The 24153-nt window shown below is 47.6% G+C and overlaps 1 protein-coding gene across 8 annotated transcripts in view; it reads left to right on the forward strand.

The window, feature by feature from the left end:
• Hectd4 (HECT domain E3 ubiquitin protein ligase 4) overlaps positions 1 to 24153 on the forward strand; it is a 180542-nt gene that overhangs the window by 143245 nt on the left and 13144 nt on the right. For all 8 annotated transcript variants that reach the window (XM_087198219.1, XM_087198220.1, XM_087198221.1 and 5 more), the window contains 13 exons: positions 564 to 690; positions 2470 to 2607; positions 4607 to 4743; positions 8154 to 8314; positions 11054 to 11235; positions 12570 to 12775; positions 13059 to 13189; positions 13433 to 13638; positions 15709 to 15888; positions 18919 to 20225; positions 21199 to 21406; positions 23556 to 23779; positions 23868 to 24019. In XM_087198219.1, coding sequence (XP_087054345.1) covers positions 564 to 690; positions 2470 to 2607; positions 4607 to 4743; positions 8154 to 8314; positions 11054 to 11235; positions 12570 to 12775; positions 13059 to 13189; positions 13433 to 13638; positions 15709 to 15888; positions 18919 to 20225; positions 21199 to 21406; positions 23556 to 23779; positions 23868 to 24019 — 3359 coding nt within the window. The remainder of the gene's footprint in view (positions 1 to 563; positions 691 to 2469; positions 2608 to 4606; positions 4744 to 8153; positions 8315 to 11053; positions 11236 to 12569; positions 12776 to 13058; positions 13190 to 13432; positions 13639 to 15708; positions 15889 to 18918; positions 20226 to 21198; positions 21407 to 23555; positions 23780 to 23867; positions 24020 to 24153) is intronic.

Consider the following 24153-nt stretch of genomic DNA (forward strand, 5'->3'; position numbering starts at 1 on the left):
GACTTAGGACTGGGGAGCACTCATTTACTTTTTTTTTTCGGTACTGGGGATTGAACTCAGGACCTTGCGCTTGCCAGGCAGGTGCGGCTCCACTGAACTACATCCCCAGCCCTAGGCAGCACTCATTTAGCTCCCTGGTGACAAGGGAAAACTTCAGGGAGTGATTCTGACATGAGTGTGCAAGCCAGCAGCTTTACTCTTCTGGGTGTGTCATTGTGTGTGAGCAGTCATCCTGCCATGTCCATCTTTCTAAGCCACCTATCAATAGCTGAGTCTGCCCAGCTCCATGGCCTAGTAGAGGTCCGGGTGTTGGAGAAATGAAGGACTTTGTTAGTAACTCCACAGCAAGTTTCAGAATAAAATGGACGTGGCTCTGTGACTTTTGAGGGCAAGGAAGAGCTTGCTCCTGTTGAAATGTTCCTGCTTGCATCTGAGGGGTGCACATCCCTGCACCTGGGCCACCATTACTGGCATTGGGGGACGGTGTTCGGGGGGAACTTGAGGGAGGGAAGGCGTGCTGCCTGCGCCACATACTCCTCTCCTCACGAGTTTCCTTCTTACAGGAGGACCACTATGCCCTGCTGGTGAAAGCCTGGGAGACCAAGGTCTTTCCCACCATCCGAAGGCGTTTCCGCAATGAGGCAGAGCGAAAATCGGGCCTGGACCAGATCAAAGGGGCTTTACAACTAGGTCTCGTACTTTTTGTTCTCAAGAGGAGCTCATTGCATGGCTTGGAGAGATGCGGGGTAGATGTAAACCAGGAGAGGCACTTCTCAAATGTTATGCCTGACCTGACACAGTGGTATTTTGGTATTTTCTCCCTGCTAGGGAGTTTGATGTCTTTTGCTCCCATTGCTGGGTTTTTGCTTGTCAATGTAACTCAATGTTTTGGGTTGGTGGGCTGCCAAATACAACTGGAATGGTTGTCATGGGAAGCTGTGTAGCCTGGTGACCAACAGTCACATCTGCAGTCACAGATGTGCTGTTTACCAGCTATGGGAGCTTGGGCTTTCCTCATCCTCAAAATGAAACTAATAGTGGCAACCACTTCATCTGCATATATGAAGTAAATGAGCTGATAACAGCTAAAGCTCCTAAGAGCAGTGCCTGACATATAGTGAGCATTCAGTTACTATACTTACTTCTAACTGTCCAAATGATGATGATGGTGGTCTTGAGGTTTTCCCCTTTGTAGAGCAGTGGCAAAGGCTGAAAGGAAGATAGGGAGGCAGGTTGTATTGTCCAGAGACCACTGCTGTAAGAATGGATTGCCCTCCCATCGTCAGGGCCCCCAGGAAGGCTAATGAAACCAGCCCTGGGCTCTGCAAGTTGAGTTCCTCCTCATTACAGGGGGATAATGGTTTTTGTCCTTTGCACTATTTCTTTTTAAAACATTGCAAAGATTATCATTTTGTAATCTCCAAATATTAGGCCACAGTTCTTGTTTATTCTGTCTGATGCTTCTTTCCATAACCATCTTTCTTTTTTTTGGTACCGGGTATCGAACTTGAGACCTTGCGCTTGCGAGGCAGGCGGCAGAACCACTGAGCTAAATCCCCGGCCTCCATAACCATCTTTCTGTAATTGTACTCCCTTTTAAACTGTGCTCAGAAAATTGCCACACCTTTTCATTACAGCAAGGCCAGGGAATAAAAGAACAGCAGATAAGTGTGATGGAGATCTGCCTGTTTAAAAGCAGGTACTATCAACCCCTGTTCTTTTGCCCTCAACTTCCTAAGCACTGTGAGGTCTAAGGCAGCAGAGGCAAATGGAAACGTTGGACCCCACCTCACTGTACTCCCCACAATGCTTTCTTTCCTCTTTTTTTGTTTTGTTTCTTTTTTGTTTTAGGTCTTCGGACACTTATTAACTTGGTTTATTAATTGTGGCCACTTTTGCTGTTGAATATAATAATGTATTCTCTCTCTCAGAAGAAAGAACAGAGAAAATCTTAGTAGAATTGATGTGGCTTACTTCTCTGTCTGTCTCAAACAAGCAAGAATTGTTTATTGTAGTAAAAATAGCTCACAACACATAAATCTATGAAGAAATAATATTACCCACCTTTTTTGTTACTCTCCATTTATCCTGTAGTCCCTTCGAATTAACCAAAATGAAATGACTACATAATGATGTACCACCATTTTTAACCATCTATATGGATAAACTCTGGTTATTTCCATTTTTTGCTGCTGTTATTCACCAACAGTGCTGGAATGAGTGTTCTTGTACCTTTGCACACTTGTGCTTGTGTTTCCATGGGAGAGATCTGAGAAAGTCCTAGAAGAAATGCATTTAGTGTTTAGAATTGGTAGAAACTGCATAACTACCTTCCCCCAAAGGGTACATCCCCCCTTAAACTGGGTGTGAAAAATCCTCTGTCATTTCATTCTAGATACCAGTCAGTATTGTAGGTGATCTCAAAATTGTGTACCCTGGGGACAGTTACCTGGCTTGTTGTGTTTTTAGGCATGGTGGACATTGCCCGACAGACAGTTGAGTTTCTCTATGAGGAGAATGGCGGCATCCCCAGAGACCTTTATCTTCCCACCATTGAGGACATTAAAGATGAAGCAAACAAGTTCACAATTGACAAAGTTCGAAAAGGTTTTGCTTTCTTCCTTATTACACCTATGAAATTTCTGATGAAAAGAGCAGTTGAATTTTCCCAGGCAGGAGCCATGAGGCTGGTGTCTCTCCCTACATGACCTCCTCACCCTAAGGGACTTGACCTCTTCCAGGCACCCCCATGTGAAGCCCACAAACACCACTAGGGGTTGGTGCAGAGACCAACTTTGGCATCTGGTGCTCGCTCCCATGTTCCCTTGCTCACTGGCCAAGGCAGGTCTGAGAGTAAAGGAAGGAAATGGGGGCTGGGTAGAGGGTTCCAGATGGGCCTCTGCTCAGTCCCAGCTTCTGAACTAACAAACCTCACAATCAAGGTTTACTGAGGCTCTTAGAGCTTTAATAGATTATATTCTTTGATTAAAAATCTATTGCAAGGGCCGGGGATTTAGCTCAGTGGTTTCGCTGCCTGCTGCATAAGCGCAAGGACTCGAATTCAATCCCCGGTACCAAAAAAAAAAAATCTATTGCAAGCTGAATGTGGCGGTGCACATCTGTAATCCCAGCACTTGGGAGGCTGAGGCAGGAGTTGAAGGCCAGCATGGGCTACATAGCGAGAACCTGTCTCAAAAAAACCCCCACAAAATTCCTATTGCTGGGCCTGGGGATTTAGCTCAGTGGTTCTGGCACCTGCCTCTCAAGTGCAAGGTCCCGAGTTCAATCCCTAGTGCCAAAAAAAAAAACCTGTTGCTTATTTCAAAGACATGAGAAAAAACAAAAGCACAAAAGAGAGTATAAAACTATGCCTCTTTTGATGACCTTCCTAAAAATACCAGAACATCATGGAGAGGGGCTATGACTCACATGCCTTTTGGGGGCCGGAGTGGTAGAGGGCATACTTAGCATATCTGAGGCCTCCTGGGTTTGATTCCCAGCACCATCACCAGCAACAGAATTCACCTTTTTAAAGTATACAATTCAGTAGTTTTTAGAATGTTCACAAAGTTGTGCAAACATCAAATTACTGCCTGTAATTCCTTAGCATTTTTATCTATCCCCCAAAAGAAATCCTATGTCCTTTCACTCCTCCTCCCTCACCCCAGCCTCTGGGAGCTGCTGCTCTGCCTTCTGTCTCTGGATTTACTTGTTCTGGACATTTCATGAGACGGATTCATATAATATGGGTCTTTTATATCTGGCTTTTTTTTTTAAACAAGGTTCATCCATCTTGTAACATATGTCAATACTTTATTACTTTTATGGCCAAATAATATTCCATTGTGTACCTATGCCCCATTTTTGCTTATCTGTTCATCCACTGACAGACATTTGAGTTGATTCCACTTTTCTGTTATGAGTAATGCTGCTATGAATGTTTGTGTACTAGTTTTTGTGTGGACATGTGTTTTCATTTCCCTTAGATATAGTATACCAGTATGTAGGAATGGAATTGCCAGGTCATATGCTAACTTTATGTTTCACTTTTGCGGGGGGGGGGGGATCAAACTCAGGTCCTTGCACTTTCGAGGCAGCCGGTGGAACCACTGAGCTAAATCCCCGGCCCTATGTTTCACTTTTTGAGGAATGCCACAGTATTTTCCAAAGCCACTACAACATGTCACATTTCCACCAGCAAGGATGAGGGCTCTGATTACTGTACATCCCTGTTAGCACTCATACTTGTCTGTCCTTTTGTCATGGATGTGAAGTAGTTCACTGTGGCTTTCACATGTGTTTCCTAGTGATGAATGACTAATACTGAACATTCATGAGTTATCTTTTCATTTCTCTATGGAGAAATCTTTATTCAAATCCTTTGCCCATTTTTAAGTGTTTTATTTATCTTTTTATTTATTTGTGAATTGTCAGTGCCTAACAACATTTTGTCTTGTTACATTCCAGGGTGAGTTGTGTTCTTTTTGGTTATAACCAAACTGAAGATATTGTTAAATGCTGTAGAGCTAGTGTAGACTTTACAGTATAGGGTCCCAAGGTGAGATGGTGATTCCTCCTGAAGAAACTTCTCCTTCTACCTCCTCAGGTCTCACAGTAGTAACCCGTTCTCCAGACAGCAATAATGTAGCCAGCAGCACTGTTGGAACTGCTTTGCCAAAATTTGCCATCCGAGGGATGCTGAAAACCTTTGGTCTCCATGGAGTCGTCTTAGATGTCGATTCGGTAAGTGAACAGCCATTGAGATTAAGACACCTTTTATGTATACAGAGGCCTTCATGCCCAGATGCCAAGTACTGAGGATGTGCCTCGGTGGTGGGCCTAGCACACATGAGGTTCTGGGTTCAATCCTCAGGGCCATAACAAAGAACAAAAGTGATTCTATTGGGTTTCTTTTCAAAATAGGGATGAAAAAAATTGAAAAAAATGCTATCATGTCGAATGGTTTCTGTGAAATTTCTCACATGTCCGGATGAGGATTGATGGTACATTGAAAGCCCTTAGCTCTCGGCACTGTCAGCTCCTCTGGCTACACCACCTGTCAGCTGTGTCCAGCTGGCCCTACATTGTCCCTGCCCAAGTTCCAAGGGGAAATTCTCCCGTGTCCTTGATGAATGGATGACCTGCTATTGCCAGGATTGTTACATAGGCATAAATCAAAGAAAGAGCCCTGTCTTTGGTCACATCATTTCATTAACTTCTTCAGCCTGTTTCCCCAGCTGTCAAATACGCATTGAATGCCATGAGCAGTTTTTGTCATTGTACAAAGCTCCCATGCAGAGCTCATAAGGATTTAGAGGGGTGTGGGCAGAGAAGCAGCACAAGGGAGGGAGAAGGCAAAGCCAAAGCTTTCCTTTGAAAGCAGGCTCCTAACTGGGTGTAGTGGTACACACCTGTAATTCCAGCACTCAGGAGGCTGAAAGCAGGAAGATCATCCTGAGTTCGAGGCCAGCTTGGACTACATAATGAGATCTTGTCTCAAAAAACCTAGATAGATAGAAAGATAGATAGATAGAAAGATAGATAGATAGATAGATAGATAGATAGATAGATAGATAGATAAAAAGAAATCAGGCTTTTATATGATTCTAAGGCTGCAGGCACACTCTTGGATTTGAGACATTTTCCATGTAAGAAAAACTGATGAAATTATACAGAGATCATACCTAAGGGTTTGATGAAGAAGTGTCCATCATTATGTATATACAATCTTTGTTGTCTGTCTATCTAGGGTACGGATAATGTTAGGTACCCATTAATGCTTTGAAATTGACCTTTCAAAAATTTGTACCTTCAACTGTGTGTGGTGGTACATGCCTGTAATCCCAGCACTCTAAGAGACTGAGGCAAGAGGATTGAGCCCAGTTTGGGCAACTTAGTGATTTAGCAAGACCTTGTCTCAAAATAAAAAAATTAAAAGGGACTGAGGATGTAGCTTGGTACCAAGGGCCTTGGATTCAATCCCCAGTACTACCAAAATAAATTTATACATCTTCAGCTCACCATTTTACCAGAATTTAATTTTTTTAAAAGGGATTATTGACTGATAGTTCCCTGAGGTGAACTTTCAAACAGAAAATTCCAACAGTACTCCTGTTAATCTCCCACTGCCTTTTGTTACAAACTTCCAATTTTAGTTATCAGAAAATAACTACTAACAATATTTTGTAGCAATGGAAATTAATGAAAGTAAAAATTAGAAGCCTAGCAAAGGCATACGCCTGTAATTCCAGCACTGAGGGAGACTGAGGCAGGAGAATCCCAAATTTGAATCCTGTGTGGGCAACTTAGTGAGACCCTGTCTCAAAATAAAAAGCTGGGGATAGAACTCACTTCTAAATTACCCCTGAGTTTGATCCCTTGTACTGCAAAAAAAAAAAAAATTAGAAAAATAGAAATTTTGTTAAAGTAATCATTCTGCTATTTCTCAAGTAATTTGATTCAGTTTGTTTTAGTAATCCCTAAATAAAAACTCACTAGTGTGCTCAGTGATACCACCGCCTGCCTTGCAAGCACAAGGTCCTGAGTTTGATCCCTGGTACCAAAAAAAAAAAAAACCTCACTAATGTTTAAATCTATAATATGTACGTATAAAGTTTAATTTTTATACCAATAAAATAAAGCCATTAGAAGATTCCTTGCTTCTAAAAATTATTAACATAAAAATAATGAATATAGCTTTACCTGACAATAATCTTTGTTGAAATATTACTGAAATATTGCACTATTCTCTTTAAATTGCTAACTCATCACTATATTGATGGAAAACTGAAACACTATCAGTACTGACTAGATGCTTTCAAACTTTTAGGCTTACTCATTGACTGGAAGCTAGTACTTATTACTCTAGTATAGTAATATATATGTTAACCTAGAGATGTGTACATATATACATGTTTGTATATACCTGTATGTGGATAAATAAATATATGTATATTTTGATTTTAAATTTTTTCTATTTTGATTGAGTTTTTTAAATTAACTGACTTTTAGCCTTTCTAGTGTGTGTTAATTTATAACTGAGAATTTTGGATGTAAAAAGATTAAAGTGTGTTATGTATGTAATGATGAATGTAATCATATGTAATCAACTCCCCATGATGAATGTAATCATACGTACTGCAGATGTACTACAAAAAATATATATATGAATATATTAAACATGGAGTTAGGGGTGTAGCTTAGCATTGCAGTCTTTGGCTAGCATACTCAAATGTAGCACTGTGAAGAAAAAAAATAAGGAAGGAAGTAAATTATTAAACATTTCATGATTATTTTTTTCTTTTGGCAGTACTGGGGATGGAACCCAAGGCCTCATACATGCTAGGCAAGGACTCTACCACTGAGTCATATCCCCAGCTCATGATTATTTTTAATGTCTTCTTATTTTGTTCTTTGCTGAAAAAAGTACTTAGCAAATTTATATAATATAAACTTGTCTTCTAACATATATTTCAATAATGTATTATAGGACGGGGAAGGTAGTCCAGTGGTAGAGCACATCTCTGGCATGTATGAGGCCCTGGGTTCCATACCCAGCACCACACAAAAAAAAGTACTATGACTTTATATATTCCCATTTAGTTCATTAATATTATCCATGAAATAGCAAGTAGATATAAATTAGAGCATATCTGTGTTAGTTACTTTTCTCATTGCTGAGACAAAATACCCTGTACCCAAAGTTAAAAGGGGAAAGGTTTATTTGGCTTGCAGTTCCTAAAGGCTTCAGTCCATAATCAGCTGGCTCCAAGGCAAGTGGTGTGGCATACAGGCATTGCAGAGGAGAAACAGTTCATGGTGGGAGGAAGCAAGCAAGAGACAACTACAGCTCCTTCTATCTCCTTTCTATATTTTATCCAGGCTGCTTAGGGTGGGTAGCACTCACACTCCTAAACCTAGTGCCTTTGAGCCTACTGTTGCACCATGAATCAATCCCAGCGTCACACACTCTAGATCCAGCTACCTCTAAAAAGGCCCCAGCCATGACCACATGAGGCTTTGGGGGAACATTTAGACACAAACCATAAAAATATCTAAAAGCCAGGCCTTAATATATACATGTGTAAGAGTAAACTTGGAAAGCAAAGTTGATGCTCAGAAAAACCAGCAGACACTTCCCTTTCCTGTTGTAGGTGAATGAACTGGTGCAGGTGGAAACATACCTCCGGAGTGAAGGTGTGCTGGTACGGTACTGGTACCCTATCGATATGCTGGAGAGGCCTCCAGCAGGCTACCGAAGAACAGCCACCAATGGGCTGGTCACATTGGATAATACCAACCTTCAGATTCACAGGTAAACTTGAGCCCTTCTTCCTGACAGGCTGCAGAGACCACTCACTGTTTTTCCACATGTTCACTTTATCTTTGACAAGAAAGCTTTTCCTTCAGAGGTAAGTCGGAGGGAGAGAAGATGGTTAGGAAAGCTAGCAGCAAAGTAACAGGACTTGAGAAGAAAAGTTGGGGGATCCGGAATCGCTTGGCCTATGCTGCATCCATGTGGATTGGGGAGGCTAGGGCAGCTAGAGATTTGAAAAGTGTAGGGAAAGTTCCACAGAGTAAAGCAAGTCAAGAAGAGACAGTGAAGAGATGGCAAGTCAGGAAGATGGCCAGGCACCATGTGGGCAGCCAGCCCTTTTCTCTGTTAAAGCTAAGCAGGTGTCCTGGAGTGCTGGCTCTGCTTTCTGCACTGGCAGGAAACAGAGGTGCCTTGGGCATGTGCTGCCCCCAGGGGATGAAGAACTGGAGATCTGGCAAAGTTTCCACCATGCACTATTAACAATTACCTGTGAATTATTCCTTTCGGTCCTAAAAAGCTTTGCAGCAGGTCAGAATACAATTATAAATGGAGTTCTCTAATAAAAGCCTCCATAAATTGTTGTTCACACAGGCCATCCACCAGCTGCCAGTTCCTCAGAGGCTGTCCATCTGGAGCCACATTAGAATGGCCTAGGCTTTGGGCTCCCTTTGGCTTCAGGGACACATAGCTACTGCACCACCCCGTTAGGTGGTCTTCAGTCTAAAGACCAAATAGCTCACGCTTGGTGACACTTAAGACACAGAGCAGGAAGCAAGGCATGCCACGGGGCAGCAGCATGAGGTTCTCCAGCAGGAGTCCTCACTGTCAGCCACATAGTTCAGGATAGGCTTCACCAGCAGGGTTCACATGGTGGCTGCACAGCCCTGTGTCCCAAAGCAGACCTGGTGTCTTGGGACAACTTCCCCAGCAGCTTCCCAGGATTCTGGGACCCGGGCACTGAGGCCTCCCTGTGAGAATGTTCTTTTCCTCAGTCCTCCCAGGCTAGATGCTGCCATTGCCGGTCAGGGTTCCTCTTCACTGTAAGCAATGCCTAGTAATGTGCTGACATTCTTTGTCAGGGTTTTGTTTGGTTCGGGGTTTTTTTTGTTATTTTTTGTGGTTCTGAGGATTGAATCCATGGAGTAATGAGCTACATCCCCAGCCCTCTTTTCATATTTTGAGTCAGGATCTTGCTAAGTTGCCCAGGCTGGCCTCAAACTTTGGATCCTCAGCCTCTTGAGGGTGGCTTCTTTGGCAGGTTTTTAGAACTGACCTCAAAGGAGGTTAACCAACAGCAGCTCTGTAGACAAGGAAAGGGTTTTGTGAACCTTTTAATCAAAATACTAGGCATCTCAGACTCAGAAAGAGTCTGGGTGTGGTGGCACACACCTTTAATTCCTGCACTTGGGAGGCTGAAGCAGGAGGATCACTGCAAGTTCGAGGCCAGCCTGGGATATATATATAGTGAGTTTAAGACCAGTCTGAACTACATAGTGAAACCTTGTCTCAAAACAGGAAAAAGAAGAAAGAGGGCCAGGGATTTAGCTCAGCAGTTTCACCGCCTGCTGCGCAAGCACAAGGACCTGAGTTCGATCCCCTGTACCAAAAAAAAAGAAAGAAAGGCAAATATCCCATGTTCTCCCTTATGTGTAGAATCTAGAGAAAGTAGAAGGGAGGCTGTTATTAGACTAGGAGACTGGAATAAGGTGAGGGGTAATTGGGGTGGATATGAGCAAAATACAGTATACACATTGAAAGTCAAACTGGGAGAGGGAAGGCATGGGGAATAATGAGGGATGAAAATGATCCAACTATGTTATGTGCATGTACAGATCTGCCAAAATGAAACCCATGAATCTGTATAACCAGTTAAAAAGGAGTGGAAAGAAATAATAGGCACCTAAAAGGTTGCATGTGAGGTGGAATCTGGCTTTCTACAGACCTCCTCCTCTGGCCCTTCCCTGTCTGGAAGGGGCTGCAGCCACTCTTTTCCTCTCGTCCCCTGGGACCTATCAGCAAGCTACATCCATCGTCCATATCCTGTGCATACAGTCTAGACCTCTGCCCTCACTTCTGCCCACGAGAGCCAGAGTCCCATGAGTGCTCCTTCCTCCATTCACCCCTTCCCATGCTTTCTGCCTCCCTTGGCTCACAGACTCCAGTGAGCCTCCAAGCCTGCCCACCCCTCCTCTGGCTACACTGGCCTCTGGCTGCTCCAGACACCAGTTCCGTTCCTCTTCAGGGCTCTGTTGTGGCCTTGAGCTGGTCGTGCAGATGGAGAACAGCCCCCTCTTCAGCCAGGTCTCACTGCCACACCCCAGGGCTTTATTCCCTTCTGTTGCTGAGTTGTGGCACTGGGTGACATGCCACTGAGGGAATGACATTTGGGTTGCCACCACTTTTTGGCTTTTAAGCACCAACACTGCTATGAACACACATTTTCTTTTTTTTCAAAGTGCTTTGTGAGTTGGGGAAAAAAAATCAAACACAACTAATGTGGTTTTGTTTAAAACACAAACGACTGCCGGGGATTTAGCTCAGTGGTTTCGCCACCTGCTATGCAAGCGCAAGGACCTGAGTTCAATCCCCAGTACCAATAAATAAATTAATTAATAAAACACAAATGACTCACTTGGGGCAGGCATGCAGGGCTGGCAGAGAAGCCTGAGATGTCCTCTCCTAGCCCATCAGCTTGGGCCAGAGCATCCCCGCTCAGCTCATCTGCTTTTCCCACAGAGAGCTACTACGGTGCGAGGCCTCGCTGGCCAGGCTCTACTGCCGCATGGCCCTGCTCAATATCTTCGCCCCCAAGCTGCCTCACCTGTTCACCCGCCTCTTCCACATCCCCGCCATCCGCGACATCACCCTGGAGCACCTACAGCTGCTGTCCAATCAGCTCCTCGCTCCTCCACTGCCAGGTGAGGCTCTGCTGCTGCCACCCTCCTCGCCCCAAAATCAGCAGTGGAGAAGAATGCACATCTGACCAGGCCCCGAGAAGTGGGTGAGCTCATTTCCATGAAGGGGAGGAGAGGCTGTCCCCTGAAATTGAAGATCTGGGGTTGTCCTGTAGTACTCTGTCACTCTTTGGCGATGGCAATATATTCCGCACTTTTGAATTAACTTGTTGAATATTCATGGAGCTTCCCAAATTAACTGCAGGTCAAGGAAACTTGACAGCTATGCTGCCACAGACATTCTATGTGGCCCTGGACAGCAGGATGTATCCCAGCTCACAGGCCTTCCAGACCCGACCCGGTGGACTTGGGAGGAACACTTTATGTCCTGGTCCGTGTGTGTCCGCTGAACCTGGGGCCTATGGGTCTGGCTGTCTGCTCCTCTGGGGAATACTAAGCGAGGAGTCTGTCCTCTCTTTTCCGCTGGCATCTCAGCCTCCAGCCAGCTCCCCTTGACCTCCCAGCAACTAAGATGGGAGCAAGAGGTGAGGGTGGGGAGGTGGAAGGGACTCTGAGCCCCACAGAATCTCAAGCAGTAGCCTTCCAGCTCACAACCCTGGTGCTCCCAGACAGCACGTGTATGCCTCATCTCCACCAGCCCATCCCAGGACTTGGACCCATGGGAGCACTTTGCCATGATGACCATGGACACTGCTTTGTAAACTCCACTCTAAGGCCTCTTGTAGTTCCTTGATCCAGCCCAGCCTGGCCCAAGTAACCAAATAGGTCAGGCTCTGGACCTTCCATCCAAACAGCCTCATTTTTATGTTTCATAGACTTGGATCTCCACTTAAAAAATTATTTTAGGGGCCAGGGATTTAGCTCAGTGGTTCCACTGCCTGCCTCACAAGCACAAAGTCCCGAGTTTGATCCCTGGTACCAAAAAAAAAAGAAATTATTTTAGGCCAATTGTGGCACTAAACACCTGTACTTCTAGCACTCAGGAGGCTAAGGCAGGAGGATTGCCATGAGTTCAAGACCAGCCTAGTCTATACAATGAGTGCAAGCCTACCCTGAACTACATAGCAAGATCCTGTCTCAAAAAAAAAGAATTTATTTTAGGCAACAGTTGTACTACTAAAAAAGCAGAACTTCAAAGGCCAGTAATCTCTTGAGTGCCACCCTTGAGGATCTGAGTAGTGATGTCTGTTACCCAAGACGTGATACATGCATGAGAAGCTGCCAAGGCCAGCTCATCTGGACGGCCACTTGTTGTTCATTCCTTGGGCTCTCACATCCACTGGGTACCACTGTCTGCATGGGTCCCTGTAAACGTCTGTTTGCCTCCCTGTCTGCAGATGGCACCATCAGCTCCAGCTCTATCCTCCTGGCACAGTCGCTGCAGCACTGCATCCACTCCCAGAACTGCTCAGCCACAGACCTCTTCTACCAGGGCAACTCCCAGATAGTGAGAGAGTGGCTTAACGTGGCCATCACCCGCTCCCTGCACCAGGGTGAGGACAGCCTCTTGGAGCTGACCAAGCAGATCTGCTCCTTCCTGCAGGTAATGGCCTTGGCCTGTGGCTCCCATTCTTAAGTAGAAGTCTTACTAGCTTGCTAAAAATTGCTCTCCTGTCTCCCTGCACCACCATCCCCTTGGCTTGCCTTTCCATAGAAGCTCTTCTGCTTTGTCTCATCCATGGCTTGCTTCCTCCCGGGGGGCCTTTTTTGTTTGAGTTCATTACAACATGTACTTTGACTGATTTCTTTTGCTTGGCGAGGCGGAAAATGAAGTACTCTCCCTTGTGTTTCTCTGGTGGCTTTCCTTACTTAATGTCTCTTTGTAGACCGCACCAGAACAGTTCCCCTCCGAAGAGTTCCCAATTTCCGAGTCCAAAGTCAACATGGATGTTAATTTCCCTGGGGCGGCTTTTGTCGTTGTATCTTGTAAAGAAAGTCAGTCTGGATTCCGCAAAGAGTAAGTTGCCCTTTCTCAAGATGATGATGGGAGAAGAGCTAAATGAATTCCAGTGATACTGGCAGAGGGAAATATCTCAAATTGTCTTTGTTCTTAAATACACACAATACTTAAAGCTAATCTGCAGTTCTCCCCATATTGCCCTGTGTGGGGACTTGGCCCTGTAAAGAGTGGCCTGCTTCTCATTCAGCTTCCTCTGCTGTGCGTGGCCAGCATCTGTACTAATGCCTCCCTCCCTCCCAGCTCCTCTCTGTACAAGGCACCATGGGCGCGCGTGCTTGTATACGGGCTCGGCCACAAAGTGAAGCGAACTGGCCAGCTGAACCTCATCGAGGCTGCCTGTTACCCTCGGGATGCATCCCCAGCCAACACAGGGCTGGCACCTCTGCCCACTGCTGACCAGTACCCTTCTGTGGTCCTCTCCACAGACAGGGTCCACATCAAACTGGGTGAGTCTTCCTCAGCTCCAGGAGATGCCAACAGCGGGCAGGCATACTGCATGGCCACCCTTTGGGAGATACAGGGGTTTTGTGCCTTGGTCGGTCCCCGCTGCCTAGGGCAGTAGGTTTGAAGGCCTGGCATAGGCTGCCCAGGCTACACTGGGGTCCCCCTCCTTTCACCAGCTGCATCGGCCCCCAGCTGTGTGTCAGAACAGAGCAGTCTCGGCCTCACTTCTTCCCGGGCTGTAACAATTCCAGGTCTTCTTCTCGAGTTCTCGGGTGTGTGATTCGTGGCCATCATGAAATGACTGCTCGCACCTCCCTGGGACCTTTGGTGATGCATCCAGGGTTTGGCTTTCCAGCAGGCTCCACCTCTGTAACCTGAAGCTGCCACCGCCTGTCCTCTTCGCAGACAGGGCCAGCAGACAGGAGAGCATCTCAGTCTCAGGCTTCCACAGTGCCTCCTTGGCATGCCTGATAAGAAAAGACTGACATATGTTTGCCAAGAACAATAATAAATTATATTTGCACTTTCAGACAGAAAAATGGGCCTTTCCTTTAGACACTGCATCTTTATGGAATGGGGGAAGGGGCTTTTTTTTTGGTACCAGGGATCGAACTCAGGACCTTACGCTTGTGAGGTGGGCACAGCACCACTGAGCTATATCCCCGGCTGAAGGGACATTTCTTAAGTGATTTGGTCATTGCTAAACAACTTGATGGTCTCTTCTTATTTAAGTCTGTATTTTCATAGTCACTCATCTACACTAGTTGATTTTTAAACTTGACCTTAAAAACAGGATCTGATCTGGGTGTGGTGGTGCACTCTTGTAATCCCAGCACTTGGGAGGCTGAAGCAGGAGGCTCACCATGACTTCAAGGCTAGCCTGGGCTACATAGTAAGACTCTATTTTAAACAAACAAACAAACAAAAAAGATCTGGCTGAGGGTGTAGCCCAGTGATAGAGCATATGCCAGACCCTGGGTTCAATCTCCAGCACCTAAAAAAGCAGAGGCTGTATCTTACCTTTCCCTAGTAAACATTCTGCCGAAGTGCGTGTGAGCCAGTGTGCCCCTGCTGACTTGACCAACACCCCCTGGTGCTCCAGCTTGGGTCTGACCAGTGCTGCAGCAGGGCTGGGGTGGAGGGTAGGTGTGAGGACATCAGGTGTCAGGACTTCTTCCCTCTTACTAAAGGCTGCTTTGGCCAGATTTGGGCCACTGTCATAACGGAAGTTAATAAGAAAATCAAGGGCCGGGGATTTAGCTCAGTGGTTCTGCCGCCTGCTGCGCAAGCGCAAGGACCCGAGTTCGATCCCCAATACAAAAAAAAAAAAAGAAAATCAGAAACCCAGGCTGGGGATTTAGCTCAGTGGTGCCATGCCTGCCTGACAAATCCAAGGTCCTGAGTTCGATCCCTGGTACCACAAAAAAAAAACAATGTCAGGAGGCTGGGGCTATCAGTGATACCCAGTACCAAAAAAAAAAATAGTGGGAAAAAAATAACCAAGGTCCTGGTAGCCTTGTATCTTGGGGGTACCCTGCTTCTATGCTGTGACATCTTCATGGGATTACAGCCACACTAAAGGACTGATAGTTTCTTTCCCAAGCTGGGGAGGGTCCAGTGAAGCATCTTTTAAAGTGAGACTTAATTTCCATTCTGGATAATAATGCCAATTGGTATCTTTTTTTCTTCCCCTTGGTGAGATGTGGAGTTGCTAAGCTACCCAGGCTTGCCTCTAACTTGTGATCCTCCAGCCTCAGCCTCCAGCATAGCTGGGATTGCAAGTATGCGCCACTGCACCCAGCCTGCCAGTTGGTGTCTACCTAAAGGGGAGCTGTTTACCCACCTCTGTCCTGCAACTGCCCTCTGCCCCTTGCCACATGGAAGCTGGCCTTAGACCCTTTTGCATCTGCAGCTGCCTCTGACAGGAGGAACAGGGACTTACACTTCCTCCTGCCTCATGACAGTTGGACTTTCCAGCCCTAATTCTCCCCACGAACATTCCAGGTCCTCTCCTGCCTGGCTTACTTGGCCCAGGTGCCGCCAATGACCAGTTTGCTTCTGGGCTCTTCTAGGAGTGTCACCACCTCCCGGAGCTGTACTGGTGTTACATTCTCTGCCCCTGGAGTTCCCACTGGCCATGGCCTTCGCAGAGCAGCTGCTGTCCTGGAAGTCTGAGGATGGCGATGGAAAGTCAGAAGATGAACCCGACACCATTCCCACGTCGGTCCTCCTGCAGGTGGTGGAGCTGCTAGGTGAGGCCTCAAGAGCAGGGCCCAGGAGCACTGGCATGTGTGGTGGGTTGGGACTAGACGGTGGTGTGCACCCCAGGTCCCAAGTTGTGGCTTGCATAGTACAGGATGGCAATAACCGTGAACAGTTAACTTTGTCATACTTTATAAATATGTGTCATTGTGACTGAGAGTGAAGAGTGGCATGAAAGTGAACAACACAGCAAAAGCAAACCTTATGACTGCACAGCTCCTGAAAGGCTATGAAGGGTGCAGAACTCACACAATGGCAAACTTCAGTGTTGTGCATTTTCCTATACGTACCTTTACCTCTAACAAATTCTAAGTAAAGGGCTGGGGTGTAAATACAGGGCTCAGTGGTAAGGTGCTTACCTGGAAGGCACGAGGCCCTGGGTTCATTCCCCAGTGGACACACACACATGCACACACACACATCTAAGTAAATACTAAGCTTTGATATCATTAGGTATGCTCGTTCACATTTTTAGGGATGAAACATATTGATGCCTGCAACTTATTTTGTTTTATTATTATTATTTTTTGGTACTGGGGATTGAACTCAGGACCTTGTGCTTGTGAAGCAGGTGCGGCATCACTGAGCTAAATCCCAGCCCTCTGCAACTTATTTTTAAATTATCAAAACTTGGGCCAGGGAGGGCCAGGGATTTAGCTCAGTGGTTCTGCCGCCTGCCTTGCAAGCACAAGGACCTGAGTTCGATCCCCGGTACCAAAAAAAAAAAAACTTGGGCCAGGGATTTAGCTTAGTGGTGTTGCAGTTGCCTCGAAAGCGCAAGGTCCTGAGTTCAATCCCCGGTACCAAAAAAACAAAACAAAACTTAATATGAGTTTATGGATGAACAGAAGGATGGGTAGATGTGTAATAAAGCAAATATATCATCTGTAGCATCTAGGAGGTAAGCATATAGGTATTACTATATTACTATAATTTTTTCAACTTTTCCATAGTTTTGAATTTTTTCATAATAAAATATTAGCAGGGAAAAGAAGTTGCAAGCTCAGATCCCCTCAGGGATCAGATAACAAAGAAATAAAGGAGGAAAGAGGGGCCATACGCCTGTCAGGCAGCTCATTGCCACATGAGGTGCTACCAGAATTGTTATTTTTGTTTCAAGAAAAGGCAGAAGTCCAGATATTGATATGAATTTCCCAATTTCTAAATGTTGGCAACTAATTCAAATTCTTTAAAGCACACCAGGCAGTGCTTGTGAGGTCAGCAGGGAACCACTGTGGTGGGAACAAGATGTCTACGACAGTCTCAGCTCGTGGTCACCATGTGCAGTTTTGGTGAAGAACTCTTCCCAAAGCTGTCCTCTTGCATAAATGTGTAATGGTAGAATGAAGACAATGGAGGAGGTGATATGAGTGTTTCTAGCTTTGGCCTTTGACAGGCCCAGGCCAACCATTCTCAAACAGCATCTCTCCCGAGTGAGCAGGAAGCTCAGTCTCCTCCTTTGTGGGTCCTGGACCTAAACACAGGCCCTTTGTAGATCCCGAAGCCAGTAAGTCAGCCCAGCCATACCAGGCATGGAGGCTCCCCATCCAGTGACCTCTCCCTGCACAAGCCCCGGCTGCAGATGAGATGCGGTCTGCCTCATGCAGGCTGAGGACGTGGCTGGCTCCATGGCATGTGGGCCTTAGACGTTCATGACCTGGGATGACTTCTCACATACACAAGCTTTCCCCACTTCCAGGCAATAGGAATATGGGAGTATAAGGTACACACCTGGTACAGAGTGACCTGGGAACATCGTGTTCTCATTGGTTTTTCCTGGAGTTCTATCGTTTTCATGCACTTCTGTGTGATTTCTGCCATGTGCACAGATCATGCCCATCAGCATTTATTTAATTAATCATTTTTCAGTCCACTCCTTTCTCCCTTTTTAAACCTAACTTAAAGGAATCTTTGAACCACTACTGTAAATGGAAAATTAGTATGGCAACATAACTAGAATATAACTATAACATAAATACAAGGAGCTGGGCATGGTGGCACACACCTGTAATCCCAGCACTCAGAAGGCTGAGGCAGGAGGATCACCGCAAGTTTGAGGCCAGCCTGGGCTACATAGTGAGTTCAAGGTCAGCCTGAACTACATAGCGAGACTCTGTCTTAAAAAAAAAAAAGAAAGAAAGGAAAATAAATAGTTGCTGTAGAAAATTCGCTTGCCTATCAAAGGCTGTGGGTCTGTGGCCCACTTTTAAGAATAAATAGACTAGGGCTGGGGATTTAGCTCATTGGCACCACACTTACCTTGCAAACGCAAAGTCCTGAGTTTGATCCCCAGTACTGAAAAAAGAAAAGAATAAACCAGCCAAAAGTGAAGTCTCTTTTTTTTTTTAAGGTTTGGGGATTGAACCCAAGGCCTCACATGCTGGGCAGGCCTTCTTACCACTGAGCTACATACAGCCCTCGCCTGAAATAAACCTCTCTTGTTGACAAAGTTAGAACTAAAACAGCAGTTTAGCTGGCCACAGTGGTGCATGCCTATAACCCCAGCACTTTGGAGGCTGAGGCAAAAAGATCACAAGTTCAAGTCCTGCCTGGGCAATTTAGCATGACCCTGTTTCAAAATTTTAAAATTTTTTTAAGAAGTGCTAAAGATGTAGCTCAAAGTGAAGGGAATGGATTCAGTCCTCAGTACTTCGAATGAATGAATGAATGAATGACCAGTAAAAAGGAATCATTTTCTATGCTATTTGGTAGAAGGAGATTGTGCACCCAGTTGCAGCATCCTGTGCTTTGGGAGCACTGCTCTGATGACTGTCACCAAGTTGCTGGAGGCCTTTGGACACAGAAAGTGGTGCTGCTTGACCCGTGCTCCAGAGGCAGGGAGGCGCACTGTCTCGTGGCACAAGGCTGAAGGCCCTGGCTCTCCCTCTGGTAGCAACGACACTGGCTGCGGCCCTGCCTGCTTCTTCATCTCTAGGATTCAGCGAGTGACACAGTAACTGCTCACAGGGTTGTTCAGAGGTGGCGTTTAAGTGATTGTTGTTGTGTCCTGTCTGCCCCAGGAAACTTCCTGTGGACCACGGACATGGCAGCCTGCGTGAAGGAGCTTGTCTTCCATCTCCTGGCCGAGCTCCTGCGCACTGTGCACGCCCTGGAGCAGAGGAAGCACCCTGCTGGCCTGTCCTCCTCCATTGCCCTCCAGCTCAACCCGTGTCTGGCCATGCTGATGGCCTTGCAGTCAGAGCTGCACAAGCTGTACGATGAGGAGACCCAGAGCTGGGTCTCAGGCAGCACCTGCGGGGGCTCGGGCATGGCAGCAGCTGGCGACCAGGGCAGGTTCTCCACATATTTCCATGCTCTCATGGAAGGGTGTCTGGCCATTGCCGAAGTGACCCTGCCTACCAACGTGAGTGTCACAGCCAGTGGGGTGACCTCCACGACCACCCCAAATCTCAGTGACTCCTCCTCCTCCTCCTCGTCCTCCCCAGGACAAACCCCACAGAGCCCCAGCCTGCTGTCCAAGAGGAAGAAGGTCAAGATGAAGCGGGAGAAGGCCTCCTCCGCTGGGAAGCGCCACTCCTCCCGCGCAGTGGAGTCAGACTCTGCTGTGCTCAGCATCGGGGGCAGCAAGCCTGAGGACATGCTGTGGTTCCACCGAGCTCTCACTCTACTCATCATCCTCCGCCACCTTACCAGAAAGGATCTGCAGGGCCTGGGCGTGACAAACGACGCCATCGCTGATGCCTGCCAGGCCCTAGTGGGCCCCACTGCCCATAGCCGCCTGCTGGTGATCTCGGGCATCCCCACCCACCTGGATGAGGGCATTGTCAGAGGTGCTATCCGCAAGGCCTGCAACGCCCATGGCGGGGTCTTCAAAGACGAGATCTACATTCCCCTGCAGGAGGAAGACCCCAGGAAACCCAAGGACAAGGCTGAGGCTGGTGATGGGAAGGTGGAGCCCGAGAAGGCGCTGGGCTTCCCCGGCACGGACAGCCTGGATGGGAGCACGTCCAGCAGCCTGGCCCCTGCCATGAGCATCAGTGCCTCCGCCTCTACCAGCCAGGCCTCTGTGTGCAGCTCCCAGGGCATGTCGCAGACCGTCAGTGACCTCTCAGTGGACCCGCTGCCTGCGGGCCTTGAGTTGCCTATCCCTCCCGGCCTGCTGGAGCCGCACGTGGTGTCCAGCCAGGAGAGCCTGGACATTTCCCTGTGCAGCACAGGCAGCCTAGGCAGCTTGGGCAGCCTAGGGGAGCAGCTGGACAACGCAGAGACAGCCTCAGTGTCAGACGTGGGCTCCATGTACACAGTCACATCTCTGGACAACCAGGCCCTGGCAGCACGCCCCATCAAAGGCTTTGCCGTCGTGGAGGTAATGGCTCCCCACCTAGCAGCCACTCAAATCTTGACCAGTTTGAATCCCCCAAGGCTCCCAGCTATGTCCAAGAAGATCCCCGGGCAGCAGCTTGATGATTGTGGTGAGGGCAGTGCTGTCACCAGGGAAAAGCAGTACTCTTCTGCTGGTGCCTTCCAGCTCTGCCCTGCTGGCTGTCTGAGAGGCCTGAGGAGATTCTGGTACTGCCACTGGCAGGAGGGATCTGCACTGACCGTGTGAAAACAGTCGCACACTCAGCTCCCAGGTGTTCCGAGTTCCAGGTGGTGCACATGAGTCAGGCTCCACATCCAGGCTCCACTCCATGTATTTCTTGTGCCACCATGTTTAGAAATCTTATATCCAGGGCTAGGCATGGTGGCACATGCCTGTAATCCCAGCACTTGGGAGGCTGAGGCAGGAGGATTGCTGCAAGTTCAAGGTCAGCCTGGGCTACATAGTGAGACCCTGACTCAAAAAACAAAAAAAGAAAAATCTTACAACCAATGACTTCCTACACCTTTGCAAAGCAGAAGTTAGGCTCAAAAGTACAAACCGGGGCCTAGGCCTGTTACTCGGTGGTAAAGTGTGTGCTTAGTGTGCACAAGCTCCTGCGTTCTATCCTTAGCATGTGCATGGATGTGGGCACGCACGTGCACACACACACACACACACACTCAAAAGTAATTGTTCCCTTCTTGTTAGATATGTAGAACACCAGAGAGAGAACTTGCACTGCTCACTCGCAGTGTGGCCTGGAGTCACTTCTCTTACCCCACCAGCGTAAGCCCATAGGCCTGGCCTAGAGTGACAGAGGCCAGAGTGACCCCTGTTGGCCAGCAGGAGAGTTCCCAGGAGAGAGGGCTGGCCCAGGTGAAGGGAGGGCTCCCAGGCAAAGGCAGGCGGGGAGGCCATGCCTGTGGAGGGACCATCCATCACTCTTCAGATCTGACCCTTTTCTTTGTTCACACAGATAAGATCCCGAGCCAAAATTGAGAAAATCCGAGCAAGTTTATTTAACAATAATGATTTGATTGGTTTGTCAAGTTTGGATGGTGAAGATGAATTGATGGAAATGTCAACAGAAGAAATTCTGACTGTATCTGTAGTGAATCAGAGTTTGTTTGATACTCAAGGGAGCCCAGGGTTAGAAGATTATTTCAACGATAAGTCAATTAAAGGTGGGTTTGGAGTTTTTAAAAAATTAATAATAGATCCCTCTCAGGAACAGTTTTAGGGTTACAGAAAAAAACTGAATGAAGGGCTGGGGATTCGGCTCAGTGGTTCCGGTGCCTGCTGCGCAAGTGGAAGGATCGGAGTTGAACCGCGGCACCAAAAAAAAAAAGAAAAGAAAAAAAACCTGAATGAAATTCCACCCCCACCACACCCTACTCTGAACCCCTTGCACGGAGGCCAAGAGCTGACTGCCTGTCCTCGTGCTGTGGGGGCCACAACCCCGCTGGAGCAGCAGCCCTGCACAGCCTTGGCAGCCCCGCCCACGGGGCGCTGCCCCAGCCCACTCCAGGCTCCCTGCAGGCTCGCTGGTGGCTGGCTTTCTAGGTCCTACCAGGCTGCCCTTGCTCAGGTGTGTGTATTTGGGTCTGCCCCGCGCAGCTAGAATGTGCCCAGGACATTGCTGGTCATTACATGGTCATGTGCTCAGGGAGAGCTCTTGGCTCACTTTTTTTTTTTTTTTTTTGGTACCGGCGATTGAACTCCAGACCTTGCGCTTGTGAGGCAGGTGGCGGCACCCTGAGCTAAATCCCTGGCCTTTGCCTCACTCTTTGAAAAACTGATTCTTCGTTAAAAGCAGTTCCAGTTCTCTCTTGCCAAAGTTCAACTTCCCATCCCTGTGTCATTCTGGCAGCTCTTCTGTCGGGGAATCCCTGTCTGGCTTCCCCACATCTGTCCATCCAGGACCAGGGCTTCCCAGATACCCACAGAGCTGAATCAAGCTTCGGGATCCCATCCACATCCAACTGCTCACCCCAGCTTTGCTTCACAAATGGCAGGAGTGTCTCTTTTTGTAATTAGCAACAGTTCTTTTTTGTCTTGACTTTGTTTCATATCAGCCTTTCTCAAAATGAATGAGCCATGTCCTTTTCTCAAAATTTTTAATATTAGAAATGTCGTAATATGTTTTCCAAGTACAAAAATATAATGTTTTAATTTGGTTTGGTTTGGGTTTTTTGTTTTGTGTTTTGAGGTCTCACTGTGTAGTTCAGGCTGGCCTTGAACTCAGTATGTAGCCCAGGCTGGCCTCAAACTCACAGCGATCCTCCTGCCTCAGCCTCCTGAGTGCTGGGATTACAGGTGTGCGCCACCACACCAGGCTCAGGTTTTGTTGTTTCAAATTATTATCTTGTCATGAAATTTGGAAATATTCCCTCAGAGCTGGGATCAGGGGAAGGTAAATGAGGTCTTGGGCACAAAATGTAATGGGGCCCTGAAAACCTGCCATTAAGATCAATAATATTTTGGGGAAGCTGGGTGTGGTGGCAGTGGAGCTCATGCCTCACCCTTTAAAACTCATTCTGGGTGAAGAAACAGTTCTGACTCTCTCTTCCCAAAGTCTTAAAAACACTTGTTGGCTGTATGTCCCTTTGCTCCTTTGGGATATCCGCCACATTCACATTTAAGTCAAGATGGGCTAGGGCCGGGGATTTAGCTCAGTGGTTTCACTGCCTACTACGCAAGCACAAGGACCCGAGTTCGATCCCCGGTACCAAAAAAAATATATATATATATATATGGGCTAAGCTGCTGTCGGGCCAAGCGGGCAATGGCTCAAAGCAGCCGGGTTTGCTTTCTACCATATGGAAGAGCCCAGAGTGAGCACTGCACTGCAGCAGCATGCTCTTCCGGGGTGCTTGTCATTTGTAGGCAGCCAGGACAGGGACAGGGACGAGTGCACAGGATAGCAGCCTGGCCCAGAGGTTGATCACATCCCACGGGGAGAACGTGCTCACAGGTTACACTTTAACTCAAGGAAGGTGGGACAAGTAACTAGGGCATGTGCCTGGGTGCCCAAAGGGAAATGGCTGAACCTCATCTCTACTAAATGTTCATTATCCACTTGCAAAGCTGGATGGTTTCTAGCCAGGCGTGCTGGCGCATGTCTATAACCCCAGCACTCTCGAGGCTGAAGCAGGATTGAGAGTTTGAGACCACCTCGGGTTACACGGTGAGCTCTAGGCAACATGAACTACACAGGAAGACCCTGTGGCCCCCAAAAAGGTTTCTGAAAAATAAATAAAGTGCCTGAAAGGTGTGTCCTGACATACCTCATTCAGAGCAGAATTGTTTTGCCCCCCTTGCATTCTGTAACAGGAGAGAAGCTCGTGCCTGGGGCCAGAGAGGTCCTGACAGAGATATTCAAGAGCTGCGCCCACTCAGAGCAGACGCTGAGCCTGACACCAGCGAAGCCCATCAGAGTCTCCGACATCTACCTTAGCAAGGAGCAGATCAACTCCCAGACCCCAGGCAACCTCCTCCACCTCTTCTTCACCAATGTCCGGCCTCCAAAGAAGGTGTTGGAGGACCAGCTCACGCAGGTGGCCACCCCGTCCCTGCCATGCCCGCACCGGGCCTTGGGTGCCCCTGGGGCTGTGTCTGAGAAACCTCCCACCCTGTGCCCCACAGATCCTGAGGAAATACGGCGTGCCAAAGCCCAAGTGTGACAAGAGCAAGTACAGCAAAGCCGGGAAGGAGCAGCACCCCGTGAAGGTGGTGAGCACCAAGCGGCCCATCACCAAGCCGCCTGCCAAGGACAAGGCCGTGCTCAACAGCGTCAGGTGCAGGCCCCGAGAGCTCGGGAACACGTGCCAGCTGGGGGCGGATGCGGGTGGCCTCGGAGCAGTGCCTGAGAGACCGGGCATCCTGGCTGTCTTCTGGTCTGCTGTCCCCTCGACCCTGAGCCTTGTCAGCG

This window comes from Heterocephalus glaber, unplaced genomic scaffold, assembly GCF_053883595.1.
Source record: "Heterocephalus glaber isolate CG9 unplaced genomic scaffold, H.glaber_assembly_v1.0 deba00001687, whole genome shotgun sequence".
Lineage (NCBI taxonomy): Eukaryota > Metazoa > Chordata > Mammalia > Rodentia > Bathyergidae > Heterocephalus > Heterocephalus glaber.